General features: G+C 39.2%; 1 protein-coding gene across 3 annotated transcripts in view; it reads right to left on the reverse strand.

Moving 5' to 3' along the window:
- HPS3 (HPS3 biogenesis of lysosomal organelles complex 2 subunit 1) overlaps positions 1 to 17,348 on the reverse strand; it is a 42,917-nt gene extending 25,569 nt beyond the window's left edge. The window contains exons 1-6 of one of the 3 annotated variants that reach the window (XR_014776911.1): positions 17,062 to 17,348; positions 10,905 to 11,396; positions 9,599 to 9,773; positions 9,413 to 9,498; positions 6,018 to 6,207; positions 1,161 to 1,242 (exon numbers count right to left, since the gene is read on the reverse strand). Coding sequence is in view for 2 of the 3 variants with exons in the window: in XM_084769650.1 (XP_084625776.1) it covers positions 1,161 to 1,242; positions 6,018 to 6,207; positions 9,413 to 9,498; positions 9,599 to 9,773; positions 10,905 to 11,396; positions 17,062 to 17,278 (1,242 nt within the window). In the remaining variant the exon portion in view is untranslated. The remainder of the gene's footprint in view (positions 1 to 1,160; positions 1,243 to 6,017; positions 6,208 to 9,412; positions 9,499 to 9,598; positions 9,774 to 10,904; positions 11,397 to 17,061) is intronic. The other 2 variants (XM_084769650.1, XM_084769651.1) reach the window with 2 other exon arrangements.
- Between the last annotated feature and the right edge of the window lie 254 nt (positions 17,349 to 17,602).

Consider the following 17,602-nt stretch of genomic DNA (forward strand, 5'->3'; position numbering starts at 1 on the left):
AGAGTATAAAACCTGTGAAGACTAACACAGGAGGAATGATTCAAGTTGGAGCCAGCTAGGAATTCATAGTGAATTCCAGGTCAGTCTGAGCTGCTGTTGAAAAACAAAACCAAGAAAAACAACCTAAAACAACCTAAAACAGGTGTGAATTTCTCTCTAACAGAGTGGATCTCAACCATCAGTTCCTCATGTTGTGGTGTTCCACAAACAGTAAAATTATTTTCATTGCTACTTCATAACTGTAATTTTGCTCCTGTTATAAATCATAATGTACATGTTTTTGGAGCTAGAAGTTTGCCAAAGTGGTTGAAACCCACAGGTTGGGAAATTGAGAAATGCTGCCCTAAAGGTACATGATATCTATTACTCATAACACTGTTAAACACTTTGAAACAAACATAAATACTGTCAAATCACACATCAGAAATGCTTACTAGTTTCTACCCAGAACTCCTAACTTAATGAATGTATTAATTAGCATTACTATTGCTGTGATGAAACACCATGACCAAAAGCCAGATGGGGAGGGAAGGGCTTATTTGGCTTATATTTCTACATCATAGTCCATCATTGAGGGTCAGGACAGGAATTCAAGCCAGGCTAGAACCTGGAGGCAGGAGCTGATGCAGAGACCATAGGGCCATGCTGCTAACTGCCTTGCTCCTCATTGTTCCTTCAGCCTGCTTTCTTATAGGACCACCAGGCCAGGGACAGCATCACCTACAAATGAGCTTGACCCTCCTACATGAATCACTAATTAAGAAGATACTCTCCTGCTTGCCTACAACCTGATTTTATTTTTTGGATTTTCAAGACAGGGTTTCTCTGTTATTTTGGCTGTCCTGGACTTCCTTTGTAGACCAGGCTGGCCTCGAACTCACAGGGATCCACCTGCCTCTGCTTCCTGAGTACTGGGATTAAAGGTTTGCACTACCACCGCCATTTACAACCTGATTTTATGGAGGCATTTTCTCAATTGGCGTACTCTCCTCTCAGATGACTCTAGCCTGTGTCAAGTGGACATAAAATTAGCCAACACAATGAATATGATCTTTCTGAGTCTTTAATCTTTGCCAAGCTTAGGCCTAAGAACAAGTGTGCAAGCATTCATGTGCTCCCTTGAGCTCAGGGCTTTACTGTCATCAGAAGCTGATTCTGACCTTCAGTGTAGTATCCACATACAGGTCCTCCTCATGAGCCACTGCTGCACTGCATCGCACGGTGAAACACTGCAGGCTTTGGCTAAGGAAGAAGAAATATGTCACTAAGCAGTGGGGCCAAGAACCAGTGACTCCACCACAGCAGGGAAAGCGTCACCAGCAAACAGCAATGGCACAAGAATGATAGTGAGTTAGACTGGTTCTCAGGACAGTGTTGCTGAATCCCTGAGGCAAGTGTGTATGCTACCTCATTCCCACAGAATCACAATCTCAAGCACTGACTGTGACACCCACAAGTGAGGGTAAGGCTGGCCAGGCAGGAACAAACATCCTCATTTTACAAACAATACAACAGCTCACAGTACAAATGGATGACTATTAAAGCCCAGATTACAACCTATTTCCTGACTGTTGTCTACGCTATAATCTCAGAATAAAATTCAGCCTCAACTATGTAGTGTGACGAACTCAGACTATACAAACACAACAATGGTCAAATGGAAATGAGAAACACAAGGACTCTTCAGAAATGTTTTGTCCACCATCTTGCTTTGAAAACTAGAAAGGTTCATGTTGGGTGAGGCCTCTCTAGAGAACCAACTAGAACCCAAGCTCCAAACCCAACTCCTCTATCTCCTTCTACATCCCCAGGGTGGATCTGCAGGGTAAATAGACAAAACAACCAAAGCTACATGATAGAGAGACCCTGTCTCAAAAAACAAAACTAGAAAGAAAAAAAGAAAAAAAAAGATTAAATGAAACCAAAGAATAGCCAATATTCAACCAGAAGTTGTGGCACCTTCACAGCATACAGACAGGCCTCTCCACAGCTCTTAATGCTATTACTTCCATCTCACAACATTCCCACAGTTAAAAGAAATAATCTCTGAAGCTACCACATGAACTAGAATACCAGCACCAACATTTACTAATCTACACTAGAGAAAATGATGTTGTAATGTGAAGTGAGACCAAGAGAGTAGGGCACAAACAAGTGTGTGCTGTGTATCTTAGAGTGACAGGGAGACAGCTGTAAAACAAAGGTCAAGGATTGTTAAGCTCTAGAAACAAAAGGCGAGAACCTCTGACTTGTTTCCATCTTGCATAATCCTGTTTGTTTGTTTGTTTGTTTGTTAGTACTGGATTGCTGAGGAGAACTACAACAGGAATAAATGATTATATATATATATATATATATATATATATATATATATATATATATATATATTATATATTATATATATTTACTTTTCTATTGCTGTGAGAAAACACCATGACCAAGACAATTTATAAAGGAAAGAATTTAGCTCAACAGTGGTGGCACATGTCTTCAAACCCAGCACTTGGGAGGCAGAGGCAGACAGATCTGTATGAGTTTGAGGCACCCTCGTCTATACAGTGAGGTCCAGGACAGCAAGGCTTTACAGAGAGACCCTGTCTTGAAAAACCAAAATAAACAAACAAATAAACAAACAAACAAACTGAGCATGGTGATGCACAGCTTTTATCCCAACACTCAGGAGGCAGAGGCAGGCGGATCTTCTTGAGTTTGAGGCCAGCCTGGTCTACAAAACAAGTCCAGGACAGCCCTTGGCTACAGAGAGAAACCCTAAATAAATAAATGAGTTTAAGTTGGCTTATAGTTTCAGAGGATTAGAGTTCATGATGGCAGAGAGAAGGAACACCTAGGAGTTCACATCTTAACCACAACCATGAGATAGAGAACACATCTTTTGAAATCTCAACACCCACATAAGCAACACTGTCTGTCCTTTGGGATGGAGGCCCAGAGAGAAAAAAGGGAAAAGTGAGAAAGCCAGGTGAACACTACAGGTCTCTGATTCTCATCAGCCGAGATCCAAACAGCTCTTCTCTGCTACACATTCCTCACAAAAATTTACTAAGATCTCTAAAATCATGAGCCTAATCAATCCTTCCTCTGCGAGTTATTTTTGTTGGGCATTTTATCATGGTGATGACATGAGAAGTAATATAAGGCACACAGATTTAGTAGGTATACTCAGAAATTTCTCACTGTTCTATCCATATCAGGTATAATAATCAGGTGGAGAAAAACAAATGCAAAGTCTTTTTTGCACTTGGTAACAAAAATGGGTATTTTTATTCCTCCCTTCCCACGCCACTTCCTTAGATTCAGAGAGACAATAATATAGCCTTAAAGAGCTTTTTCTTGTGACTGGAGAGATGGCTCAGTGGTTAAAAGCAGTTGCCGCTCTTATAGAGGACTTGGGTTTGGTTAGCAGCACGCACACAATGGCTCACAACCACACATCATCTCAGTTCCAGGGGATCTGACACACTCTTCTGGATTCTGTAGGCTGGTACCGACATGTTGTACATACACTCACATGGTGCACATACATACATGCAAGAAAAACACTTAAACTTTTCTTAAAGAAATCTTTTTCTTCTTTCTTTTGCTTTTTAAACATAATCTTCATTATAGTTTAGGTCTCCAGCAACATTTCTTGACAACTTTGAGAATCAACTTTTGCTTTCTGGCCATAAACACCTGAGCTTTCTTCTAGTTTATAAGCACTTCAAACTCAAAAGTCTAAACCAGACTGCCCCTGTGGCCCATATTATGCTGGCCAGCATTATTTCATTCAATCAGGCTTAAGCTGGGTACAGTGGCACAAACTGGTAATTCTAGCATTCAGAAGCCTAACTCAAGAAGACTAATATAATTTCAAAGTCAGTCTATGATACCCAGTGAGTAGCAAGCCAATCAGGACTAGATAGCAAACCTCATGTTAACAAACAAGCAAACAAACAAATATATAAATAAAATTAGGCTCAAAAATCCTAGTTTTTTTTTCTTTCTCAATTAGCCTATCAGATAACAAACAAACAAACAACAACAACAACAAAACCCAAATAACAAAACCATCCAACAGAGCTGCTCCTAGGCATCCTTTCTTCTCTCCCTGACACATGCATATATACAATCCCTTAACAGCCCACTCCGACAGCCTTTTTATAGATGATGAACTCATCCTCCACAATGGCTGCTATTAATGTTCCAGAAAAAAGAGAAAAAGCACTCTTCAGCTTGACTGTCAAAACCTGATACAAGCTCTCTAGAACGTGTATGTTTGAGTTTATCTTCCAATAGCTGCTATTACCTACCTCTAAATACCATCACTACACACAAACTCCCATCATGTGTTTATTTTTAGCTTCCTCATATTCAAAGATAATCACTATACACAAATTTGAAGAACAAGAAGATAAGCTATCAGGAAACACTCCTGACATTGCTCTAGAGGAGCTAGCAGAATGGAGCCTAAAAATGAGGCACACTACAGCCTCCTGCAATTTATTTAGAGTGTCAGACACTCTATGTTCTGAAAATTAAACAAGGGTCATATTAGTTAGGGCTGTAAACATTTTGAGTAAAAATGACAAGATAACGGGTAATCTGAAGTAAACACACTCCTATTTGCTACCCCTGCGAGGGGCATGAAAGCACATAACAAGAACAAAACCATGTGTAGAAGAAACTGACGTCACAGGATTCTCAGCTTGTGTTCTCAGAGTTCTCTCATCGGCACCCAGAATTCTCGTCACACAGCCCCATTCATGGCCTATGTCCTGACACATGCCCACTGTTAGCATTTTTCCTTATCCCACAAAACAGTAGGGGAAAGGATAAAACTGGGTACCAGAGTGCCAAGGAGGTGTCTGTGCTGCTTAAAATACATTCTTAGTACCCACTGAAAATTCTGAATCAATGACCAAATTAAAACAAAACCAAAGGCACAGCTCTATGCAATTAACTACTGGACATTTCTGAAAATCTGGGTTATAACCTTTATCAGATTCCTTCGACCAATAATGTCTATCTCTTCATCCATCAAAATTCTATTTTCTAGGCCTAGCTTCAGACTCTGCCCACCTTTCTGAAATGTTCCTATATGACCTAGCCAGAAGTAATTTCCCTCTTCCAAAGACACTTTGTACATCATGAACTCTTAAGGTATTTCACCAAATCTGCTAGTATTTGTGTTTTTTAAATGTGTCTCTGGCCTTCTCTTACACTGTTATTTTAGGACGTTGACATGGTTGCTGGTCCAGGAAAACCCCTCAAGTAATCTAGACATACACACAAAAAAAACAAGAAACAGAATCAACACTAGCACAAAGATAAAAATACAATGACATCAAACTCCTGTTTAAGATTCCGTTTATATCCCAGCATGCAAGGCCAGGACCACCCTGAAAACTAGTCACATGATAACAAGTCTCAGCCTCCCTATGACTGCTTCTCCAGATTCACTAATTGAGGAATAGAATCACTTGTGGCCATTCTGAGTTCTAAACCATTACAAAATAACTCAGTTCACACTGAGAAGAGGTGGCAGCCATAAGAGGAGGCACAGACAGTGACTCTAAAGAGATGCTCAACTGTTTCCCACTCTTTATAAATCTCTGAAAGGCTTTATTGACAACTTTAGAGTTTACAAGGCCACCCATCCAATCTAATAGAACACCGTAAGTCAAAGCCCAAATCTTCAACACTAACAAGACAGCTATAATTCCTTAATTTTCAAAGCTCCTTGGCATAAAATTCTCAAAGATTTCAGCATCAGCTTAAGAATTTACAGAAAAACAAGTGAAGCTGGGTGTAGTGTTACATGCCTATAATCCCAGCACTAGGGAAGGCAGAGGTAGGCAGATCTCTGTGAGTTCAAGGCTAGCCTGGTCTACACAGAGAATCTTGGATAGCCAAAACTACAGAGAAACCCTATCTTAAAAAATGAAAAAAAAAAAAAAAAAAAAAAAAAGGAAAGCAAATGAGAAAAAGACCAACGAGAGAGAGATACTGGACTGTACCTTGTAATGACGTGCAAAAACTGTGGTGTGAGCACTGCTTGCTGAGACTTCTCAGGATACCGATAGACTGACATTAACTCAACAGATTTCACAACCATGTACAGATAGCCCACATGAGGTAATGAGAAGAAACAGAAGAGACTTAGCAGCTCTTTTTCCTGAGACAAACCTTTTCCACCCGGATGAAAACCTGCATTGGAAAAATGCAAGAAAGACATGCCATGAAACTGGTAAACAAAAAGAAAGATCAATATGCAGACTATACTGTATCAGAGAATGCCACAGAGGCACTAAAGGGAAGTGGACAATAAGAAATATTAAGGGGAGGAGGTAATTAGGAAAACACCATTTTGCAATAACTAACAAGTGAACTAAGTCACACTCATCGATGATTATTAATATTGCAGTGTCCACCAGGAACCACAGGCTTCCCAAAAGACAGTGAAACTATTTGCACAACAAATAATAATACAAATAATAATAATAATATCCAGATTAAGCTTCAGTCTCCATCAACACAGTCAATATAAACATAATTATTACACAACTGGAACTTAAAGTTCTCTAGTATTTCCAAAAAGTAAAAAGAAACAAGATACTTTTAATAATTACTGTGCAATGACCCAGTAATCCTGCATATCTAACACACTGCCATTTCAATAAACACTAAACAGAAAACTAGTAGTTTGTATTTTAGTACTAAACATTCAAAATCTAGTGTGTGTCTTATACTTACAATATATATCAGTTTCTATTAGCTATATTTCAAATGCTTAAAGGCATTAAAGGAACCAACTGGCATGGAAATACAGTGGATAAAACAGAACCCGATGAATTATACTGTGAGGAGCCAGTCAGCAAAATTAAGATTACAGGAAGCTTTATAGTAAATGTCCAGTTGCTTGGTACATAAAGTGCAAAAAGAAAAGAAAAGGCTAAACCCATGTAAGATATAGAAATCAAGTGAGATTCATAAATCTAAACTTGTTTATGTATCTCCTTCAAAGAAATGAATTACAGAAAAAAAAAACTCAGAGAATCAGAAAAATCTTTACCCTGAAAAGATACCTGATGACATCATATGGCAAGATACTGCCAGGCGGAAGCTGTAGATTTTTTTTTAAGGGGGGGGGTGATTTCTTGTTGCACTGTTTTCTTACTATCTAAATAAGTTTAAATTTTTTTCATAACCAAACTTCTTTTTTTAAAAAGTCTTCTATACTGACTTAATACTGAAAGTCGAATTATGTACTTTCTAGGACTCCATTTTTTTCTTCTTTCCAATATGTATCTGAGCTCTAGATAAACAGAACTAGCCACTAATCTCTATTCGCATGACGTTACAGTTTACATATGTTGGTTCCTCTTAGGAAATACCTTGCCAAATCCTTCATTTTCTAAAAAATCTACACACCCCACCTGCAACTCAGCTCAAATACTAACCACAAATCTACAGTCATTTGGCAATTCAATAAATAATCCCAAGGTGCCTGCTGCATACAGTACTGCTGTTTGAGATTCAAGAGGGAAGGCAATGCACAAAACAAGGTGAATTCTTTCACAGTGGCCTCATTTTCTAGTAATGGGGATTAAGACAGGGTCAAACTCTAAAGTGGGGAAGAGAGACTTTATATAGAGCCTGGAGCCCAGCAGTTAAGAGCTCTTGATGTCCTTGCTGAGAGCCTGAGTTTTGATCACAGCAACCAAGTTGGGTGACTCACAAATATCTGTAACATCTTCACTGGCCTCTGCCAACACTACACTCACATGCACAGATACACACACACACACATACATACACACGCAAACACACACACACACACACACACACACACACACACACACACACACACACACACCATAATTAAAAATAAGTGAGTCAAACTGAGAGAACCAACAAAGTCCACAGTGGTAAGGTGACACATGAGCTGTGCAGTAAATGATGTGAGTAAACCACCCACGCAATACCTGAAGAAAGCAGATCTAGATAGAAGAATAAGTTTTACAGGAAAGGATAGTTGGCATATCTGAGATATATAGAAAGACATTGTGGATAGAGAACAGTAATCAGGGCAGGCTAAAATAAAATGAGTTCAGAGTAAGGTCACATTGGCCATGGAGTGACTGGGGCCTTTTATTCCAACTATTATGGGTAGTTCACTAAATCAAAGAGATGACCCTTTGACTGGCTACTAGCCCTGTACCCACCCTTGTATCCCATCCCCCTTTCTTTTACTCCACTATCTCTGGTGTTAGCTTTTTCAGTTCCTCAATTACAGATTCTCTGCCTATGAAAAGAACTTTGTGGTTCCTCTATTTGGAACACTATCTTCCCCTCCCTCTGCTGAAACTACCTCAATCCCACAGTCAGCACGATTCACCCTACAGACCCATTCTCAGGAAGCAGCCTGAGCAGAGGAAGCCAGTGGGTCTTTTGCTACAGTGTCTCATGCTGGGGTCCCTTTCCTATAGAGCACTGATTTTGTTTGTATTTGATGAGTATCTGCTTCCACCATTACACAATTAACTTCCTATGTGCAAGCAGGTTGCTTACTTTTGCTCAGTACTCAACAACAGTTGTGACCCAGTCAGTTTTCACTTAAAAAATAATCTTATAAAGACATTGTATTACAGCAATATTTACATCTTCCCAGAAACCATCTGAAGATGCTGAACAGGCCATGAGTAAGTGCAGAACCTACCGGTGGATCTCAGTCTTGGTTCTCATTAAATTTCTGGTGAGCACTTAAAAGATGCTGGTGCTAGAGTTCAAAACAATCCAATTAAGCCAGAATAGAAACATCAGTATTTTTTTTTAAGACAGGGTATCATGTAGCCCATGCTAGTCTGGAACTCACTGTGTAATCAGAGGAAGACCTTGAACGTCTACTGTCTCTACCTCCTAAGTGATAAGATTACATGTACATACCACCACATTCTGTATATTCAGTGCTAGGAATCAACTTTATTCATGATAGAAAAGGACTTGACCAAGTGAGCTACATCTCCCATATCAATATTTCTAAGTGTCCAGGTAAATGACTGTGCCTCAGGGTTGAAAACTAGTATTCTGAAAGAGTTTTCACCAAGATCATGTTTTCCCCCTTGCTTACAAGGCCATCCTAGCAAAATTTGTCACATACTCTGCCAGAACGTAGACAGACTTCTGCTCTAACGGTGCTAACAAATTTCCCTTTCGGGGCCTACAGACTATTTCAAAAAACAGAAATGAGATTTTTCTGGTCATACCCTCTTAGTGGCTTCACTTCTCCTAGCCAATGTGACTTTCCTTTCTTCAGGAAGACACAGTAGAAGAGCCCAATCTAGTGTCTACACACTCTTCCCTCCATGGAGGGCTTTACAACCTCTCTGCACTGCAGTTCCACTGTACTTACCTGTTTGGTGAATGGGTAGCAGCTGAAGGGAATGTAACTTGATGTTATCAGACAAGACATAGAAGGAAATATCTGGAGCAAAACGTCTGTGGGTTGAAGAAGAGAAAGGGGACAGATCTAAGTTCCTTATACTTTAAGCAGACATGAAAATACTAAATGCTGGTGAATAAAAAGGCATTCTCATACCTATACAGCAGATACTGAACTCGTAAATATTTTAATTTTTCATCTGATAATCCTGTGGACTCCAGTTTAACAGATATTCCAGACTGTTGTTCACACTTTTCACCAAGAAGTTCCATGGGCTTAAGACAGATAACAAAATCCTCTGACTCAAGCTGTGACCTTTCATTGCTGACATCTTAAAAAATAAAATTTAAGAATTTAACAACTGTAAGTGCTACCATCTGTTACAATGAACATTCAACATGGTATATGCTTTAGTTATGTTTCTACTGCTATGATAAAACATCATGACCAGCGGAACATGGTGGTGCACACTTTTAATACCAGCACTCGGGAGGCAGATGCAGGCAGATCACTGTGAGTTTAAGGCCAGCCTGGCCTACAAAGTGAGTCCAGGACAGCCAAGGCTACATACACAGAAAAACCATTTCTCGAAAAAACAAAAACAGAAACAAAACAAACAAACAAAACAACAACTACTATAAAAACACATCATGACCAAAAGCAACTTGGGGAGAAAAGGGTTTATATCAGTTTATAATTCTCAGATCATACTTCATCACTGGGGGAGTCAGGATAGAAACTCAGGGATAACTCAGAGTGCTACTTACTGGCTTGTTCCCCATGAGTTGCTCACCCTGCTTTCTTATATACCCCAGGATTATCCCCTCAGGGGTGGTACCATCCTCTATGGACTGGGCCCTCTCATATCAATAATTAATTAAGAAAATACCCCATAGATTTGCCTACAGGTCAAATCTTATAGAGGCATTATTTTAATTAAGGTTCATTCTTTAAAAAAAAAAACAAAAACAAAAAAACTCTAGCTTGTATCAAGTTGAAAAAATGGGGTAGGGGACAATCAGGACAGTATTATCAAATGTTATTAAATATCAAATACAATAGCAAAGATTAGAAAGTCATGTAGGCCAGGCACAGGGACTCACAACTATAATACCTACACTCAGGGGTCTGAGACAAGAAGATTCCAAGATTGAGCCACGCCTGAATCAAGTGACTTCCAGGGCAGTCTTTCTCAACAAAAAATACCAACTGTTTTCTCTTTAAAAATCCCTCATCTAATAGCAGTTGATCCATTACTTGCATACTGACAAATTCATGTAGAAACATATTTATACAGTGCAAAATAAGTTATGGATAGTCATAAACTCATACCAATGCAAGAGGAACATCTAAATCTGTAAGAATTATGGCATGCTGCTATAGATATGAAGGTTCTTTAAAGCATATCAAGAAAAGACGATTTCTCTACAGTTAAAACTAGAAAGTCAAATTCATAATTTACCTTCTGTCTGTCTTGATTGGTTGCTGGTTTCTTGTAGGTGGTGGTTAACTCTCTCTTCATGTATGGGGTGTGACTCCAGTTTTAGGATTAAGACTTCCAAGTCAGACATGACAGCGACATATCCAACACATAAAGAAATTTCAACAGGAGTGATATTATCTATGTGTATAATTAATGAACGTTCAAAGTCCAACATTGATAATTCCTCATTAATGATCAAATACTTCAAAGTAAATAAGACTAACTTATTTACACATCCAACAAGTAGATCTCCTTTCACAGGACAACATGAAATGCACAAAGGAGCCTCAGACATTGGCATTTCAATTATAGACATCTGGTCTCTAGAACTTTCACAGAAGGATGCCTCCACATTGTGCCCAACCATTCGAATACACACACGGGAATTTTCAGTCCTCTTACTTCTCCAATTCACGTAAGCATGCAGGAATATAGATTTGTTTTTCTCTTCAATTGCTACCAGATAGTCACCTAAAAAGGAAGCAAAGTTGCATTTGGAATTTGAAATCAGAAACTTAACCAACCACTTACTTTTCTGCCTGAAAATGGAATGCATTATACACATACTATACCACATGGACCCCCTCACTCAACGAAGGAACAAGGCTGAGCTCTAAGTGACAGGATCTGAGGTGAGGTGGGTTTTTTTGGGTCTTTTGGCGGGGGGTTGTTTGATTTGGGTTATTTCGTTTTGTTCTCCAAGACAGGGTTTCTCTGTGTAACAACAGCTGTCCTGGACTGACTTTGTAGACCAGACTGACCTCCAAGTCACAGCAATCCATCTGCTTCTGCCTCCCTGAGTGCTGAGATTAAAGTGTGTGCCACAATGCCAGGCTCACAACTTATTTCTTATTTTTATATTCTACTATATTAAATCTTATCACAGTTGGAACTGAATAACTCTAATAAAGCTCTAATAACTAAGTTGCAGCTAGATTAGTATAGTTTTAAAAATTCAGGTAAGAATTAAGGAGTTCTGAATTTAACAGCATTAATATCTGATTTTCGGTCCCGTCCTAGAAAAATCACAACTCTTAAAAGTAGGCTAAAATTAGAAATAACCAAAAAAAATATGAACTTTCTTAGGGGGGAGGGAAATCCAAGTAACTATACAGCATAAATATAAAACAAAAACCACAATTATTTAAACAATAAATAAATCTTTCTGTCCAGAATGATACATGACTACCCACCATTCCTATTAATTTCTATAAAATACATGTGCCATAGATATTTAATAATTCCCCCATTAGTGTAGAAATGAGGGGACAGCAAAATGAGTAGAATTGGAGTGCATGGTGTAAGGCTCTCAAAGAATAGATAAAAACTTAAAAGGAAAAAAATTACCATATTAGTATATGCCAAATAGTTGACATATACAAATAGGGGAATTAACCACTATACTTTATTCTGTAACAAATAAGGCTATACTTACATAATTACTTGGGGATTTCTTTTATATTGGACCACAGATCAAGTGTATTTTAGACTCACTGTACAGCCTAGAATGTCCTCAAATTTGCTGCAATCCTCCTGCCCTGGCCTCCTGAGTGCTTATAACCATGCCATCATTCCCAGCTATTTTATGATAATTTTTAAAATAATAGCCATACTATGGATTAGGGGTATGCCACTGTGACTTTAATTTGCATTTCCCTGATGCTTACTGATGTGGAGAATCTTTTCATTTGCTTTTGGATATTTGTATCTCTCCTTCAGAGAAATGTCTATTAAGTCTCTTGTCACATGTGCAATGCTAGGGACAAATCCATTGCCTTGTGTGTGCTAGGCAAGTGCTTTGCCATTTAGCTATTCCCCAGCTCCATTTGCTCATTAAAAAGAAAAAAAATTCAATAGAAATATAGAGGGAGGATAGAACAAAAGGTAGATTGTTAAATCTACTCCTAAACTCAAGGCCTTAAGGTTATTTTTAATTCATTGGTATAGAATTTTGTAGATGGATGCAAAATAAGGGCAATTCTGATACAGTGGTATAGAATTCAAATCTAGGATTATTCTTCACACACATCATATATAATATATATTATTGACGGCTGAACTCTGCCAAGACAGGGTAAGTAATAGTTCCTGCCTTGCAAATATGTCTGTCAGAGATATTGGGCCAGAACCCAAAGATGATGCTCCAACGTTAAAGTGTGTTAGGTAACTGTTGAGGCAGTGTTCAGTACTTTTTTTTTTTTTCATTTTGGAAGCTGCTAACCTGCATTTCACTCACATATTCAAGTTTTATTCCTTCTCAAGTCTCTGATGGGGTAGAAGACCAGATAGCTTAGTCTTACAAATAAGCTTAGTAGGTTAGGGGTTAAGATGCTTTTAGATCAAGATAGAAGTTTTAAGTTAATAGAGATGAGATATGATAGACACTGATTTTCATTCAGAAATTGAGACCCAACAAGATAGGAAATATGTTTACTTCAAGTTTGCCAAATACAAATGGCCAAAGCACTATTAATGTAACATTTATATAATTCCTGATTATCTTGTTTTTCTTCCTGCTGTAGGTGGTTTATTTTATTCATGTGTAAAAATATAAATGTATATGTTAAAAAAGAAACTTAATAAAGAAAATGGAAAAAAAAGCAATGTGCTTTTCTATCATCAAGACAGTTTATTATATATTTTGGTCACCAGTCCTTTATCAAATATGTGATTTAGAAAAAATTTTTTCAAATCCTCCAGACAGGTCATTCCATCTATTGGCAGAATAAATGCACAAATACTTTAAATTTAATGATATCCAATTCATCTACTATTCTTTTTTTGTCTATATTTTTGTTATCATATTTAAGTCAGTAAATGATATTTAAAACTAAGGATATTTGTTTACTTATAATAAAAGCTCTTACTTGTATATTTATAAATATATTCTGTAAATATATATATATGTAAAATAATGTGTCTTCAAGTTGTAGGTAATATCCATATTATACTGTATTATTTCAGACTGATGACTAGTTCTGTAAATGTTGTTGTCACACTTCCTAAGCATGCCTACTTATCAAGCGTTATGAGCCCTGGTTTCAATTTCTCTGTAAATCCTTGTAAGAGCCCTTCAAGATAAATATCTTCCTTCCTATTTTATAGTTCAGCACTCTGAGGCTCAGATTATTATTAATAGCAACTTGCCTAAGGCAACATAGACAACAAATGATGGAGCTTAAACATCCTTTGGGATCTAGCTAGCCCGTAGCCTAATGCTCATTCTACAAACTGTTGGAAAGAGAATAAAGTTCTATAGGATTCCATATAACCTTTAAAAGGAGGGCCTAACTTTAAAAAATTATGCACCTTGTACATCATTAAATATATGGGTGGAGCTAGTTAAGTACATTTGTGTTTAAAGATCAGCAAGAAGAGCTGAGTGGTATTGCCTTTCATGCCCCTCCACCCACAAACACCCCATAAATATATGTCCTGCAAGAGAGCCTTCCACACTGCACTGGCCAGTGGGGTCCTCTCTGTCTTTTGGTTATACCTCCTCTTCATATCGCATATACTGCCTAAATTTAATTTCTATCATCCCCGATGATGTTAAAAATTTAAAATTTGCTTTCTCCATGAGTGCATCATTTCAACATGATTGGGTTAAGAATCACCTAGGAGCACACCTCTGGTTGTTTCCTGTAAGAGTGTTTCCAAAAATAACTAGGTCTTGAGTTGTGGCCTAATGAATGCATTAATCCACTGGTAAACTTAATTTTAGAAGATTTTAGTGTAGTGAGGGTAGAATTGTAGAGGGGAGACTAACTAGAGGAAGAGGACATCAGTGAGGAAGGTCACTGTTGAAGAAGGGACATCTGGAAACTCTACCTTACCCTAGTCTCTTCCTGCCACTGTTTCTTTTCACTTTCTGGCTACCATGATGTGAGAGCCCTACCCACCATGGTGGAATGAACCTCTCAAACTATGAGCAACATAAATCTATATTCTTTCAAGTTGTTTATGTCACAGGGACCCCAAGGCTGACTTAGGTAGTGCCCACATTTTACAAAAGAAGAGCAGCATTTGGCTGATTAGTAACTGTACGTGATTTGGCACCAGATGTATGCTGGAGAGAGAGGGGCATGAAGTAAAACTTCAAATATGACCAGAGAGAGAGAGAGAGAGAGAGAGAGAGAGAGAGAGAGAGAGAGAGAGCGAGAGCGAGAGCGCAGTCAGAAGATCTGGAAGAATGCAAATCAGAAAGAGAAAGAAGTAAACTTAATATGGCCAGCTGAATGGACATGGCCAGAGCTATCTGCAACACACAGAACAGCAGGGGATAGAAAATCAAGAACATAGTGAAAATCGCAAGAGCAGAGAATAGTGAGAACAGCCGGGTTATAAGGAGGATGAGTAACTGTGGGGAGGGAAGCCCATGAACTGGAAGGAGTTCAGGATAAAGAAGGAGGTGAGAAGGGCTAGGATATTAGCAGAGACTTTGAAATATGTAACAGTTACTTGTGCGTAAGCACTGAGGGAGCCTGGAAACTACCGTGGACCTTGACATACTGACAGGCACCACAGACACATGCTAATTGGAGACCCATAGATTCCCTTCTGTTAGAAGTAAGTGAAATGACTCCTTTTGGCAAACAGGAACTAGCTACACATATTCTTAAACAATGCTGGCTGGTATCTAAATGCCAAAAATCCTCCTATAGTCACAATGAGCTCACTTCTGGATATTTGGACTGCCTTTTGGAGTTTGGGAATTGAGGTTTCCTTTGGACCTGATAGAAAAAGAAAATGCTTTCTGCTTGGGTAGAAGACCTACAAAACATGCATAGTAAATACAAATGCACAAATTATCCTGGCTTTTGACAAGGCTAGATTTTCTACAGCAGAGGAGACTGGGCACTGAGAACAGGAATCTCCAGGTCCACCTAGTAAGAATGTAAAAAAGAGGCCAAAGGAATAATCAAAGACAGGTTTTCTGGACACAGGCACAGCCAGGGGTCAGTCTAGTAATGTTTAGTCACGCATTGGTTAATAGACGTTACACTCAGAAGTTGAAGTTCAGCTGTGGACTGAAAGCTACTTTCAAGTTCTTATGTGGACCATGATGCTAATGCCATTTCACATGACTCTTGAAGTTATTTAAGTCAGCCAACTTGATTATAAAAGTATCTTTGTTCTTCAAGGTTTCATCAATGAGGTTATCATACTTTAGTGCGAGCCTCCTGCAGTCAGTGTGACTCAAGTCATTATTACCCAACCAGGGCCAAGCATCTGATACATTCCTATTATAGCTTCACTCCAGAGAAACTCAACAAGGTTTCTGAAAGTGTGGCCCAGGATTTTTTTTTTTTAAATGCTTTTAGGCACAGCTAGTAACCAGTAACCATGGTAGGTACCCAGGAATCAACACAAATGACAGACAAGAAAAACATCTTGTAAAATGCCCACTTCCTCGAATTTTAGAATAAATGTCCCTTTGAAAGAGTGGGGCAAATCATCTAAATATACTACCTATGTCTTTGTCTTTACACACTCACACACACACTGTATTTAAGCATTCTAAAATGTCAGACCATAATGTGAGGGTTTTAAACCATCCATGTGATAGTGACTTATGATACAAAAGGGATGGCTAGAATTTAATAAGATTTGAGGTCAAGCACCCCGTGAACTTCAGGATATCATTCTCCCTCTTATTTCTTTTGTACGAAGTTTGAGACTTCTTACTTTTTTTTTTTTTTTTTTTTTTTTAAGGATCTGAAATAAAGAAACCCAGCCACAGGTCTTTAATTCGAGATTTGGAGGGGATCAATCAGCGTTCCCTCCCCACATGGGGTGTCTGTTTTGAATTACTTCTAGATGAGATTATTACCTGTAGTTCAGGTTTGACTCGAACTCACTAAATAACAGAGGGTAATCTTAAACTTCTGATCCTCCCACTTCTATCTCCCAAGTGCTGTAGGACTAGGCCACCCAAGGACAATCTCAGTTCAGAAGATAAGACACAGGGCAGCAGGCAAACTAGGCAAGCATTCCACCAAGGTACTGCTACGACAACGGCACAGAGCGTCTTTAGCACTTGTCTGCATGACTGCACTGACAGACGCCGGCAGTCACTCTGGAGAAGCACCGGTCTCCTCCCAACCTAGAACCCCGCCCCAAAGCAGCTCCTCACCGACTTCGCTGTAGGCCATGCGCAGCACTCTGCCTAGTGTGGAGAAGGAGCCGCGCTGCCGGCAAAGCTCCGCGCCCGGAACGGAGAACGTCTCCACCTTGCAGCCCGAAGCCACGAACAGCGCGTCGCACCCGCCGCAGCAGAACTGCTCGGGCTCCCGCTGACAAGGTACCACCTGCTGCGACCCAAAGGGGTGCAAGTTGTACACACCTACCATCCCCGCGTCTAGGCTGCCGAGCGGCTTCCTCAAACTAGGGAAAAGCAGCGGCTCCGGATCACGTGGCCGCTGCGACCACGCCCCAGCAAATCTCCTTAAAGAGGCCGCGCAGGTGGAGTAATGTGTGCTGTGCTAGGCTTGTGCTGAGAACTCAACCCTTTCCGTTGAGATTTCACTGAACTGCATCTGGTCTGATGAGTAAGTGGACCCTTGAGCGTGTTTAGCACTCGATCATCTGCTGGTTTGTGCCTTGATCGACTTCCAGGAGTCGTTCATGTCTTCCAGGAGCCTTAGAAATTCTGAAAGATGAAGAGGCAAAACCTG

This window comes from Acomys minous, assembly GCF_964271855.1.
Source record: "Acomys minous genome assembly, chromosome: 19".
Lineage (NCBI taxonomy): Eukaryota > Metazoa > Chordata > Mammalia > Rodentia > Muridae > Acomys > Acomys minous.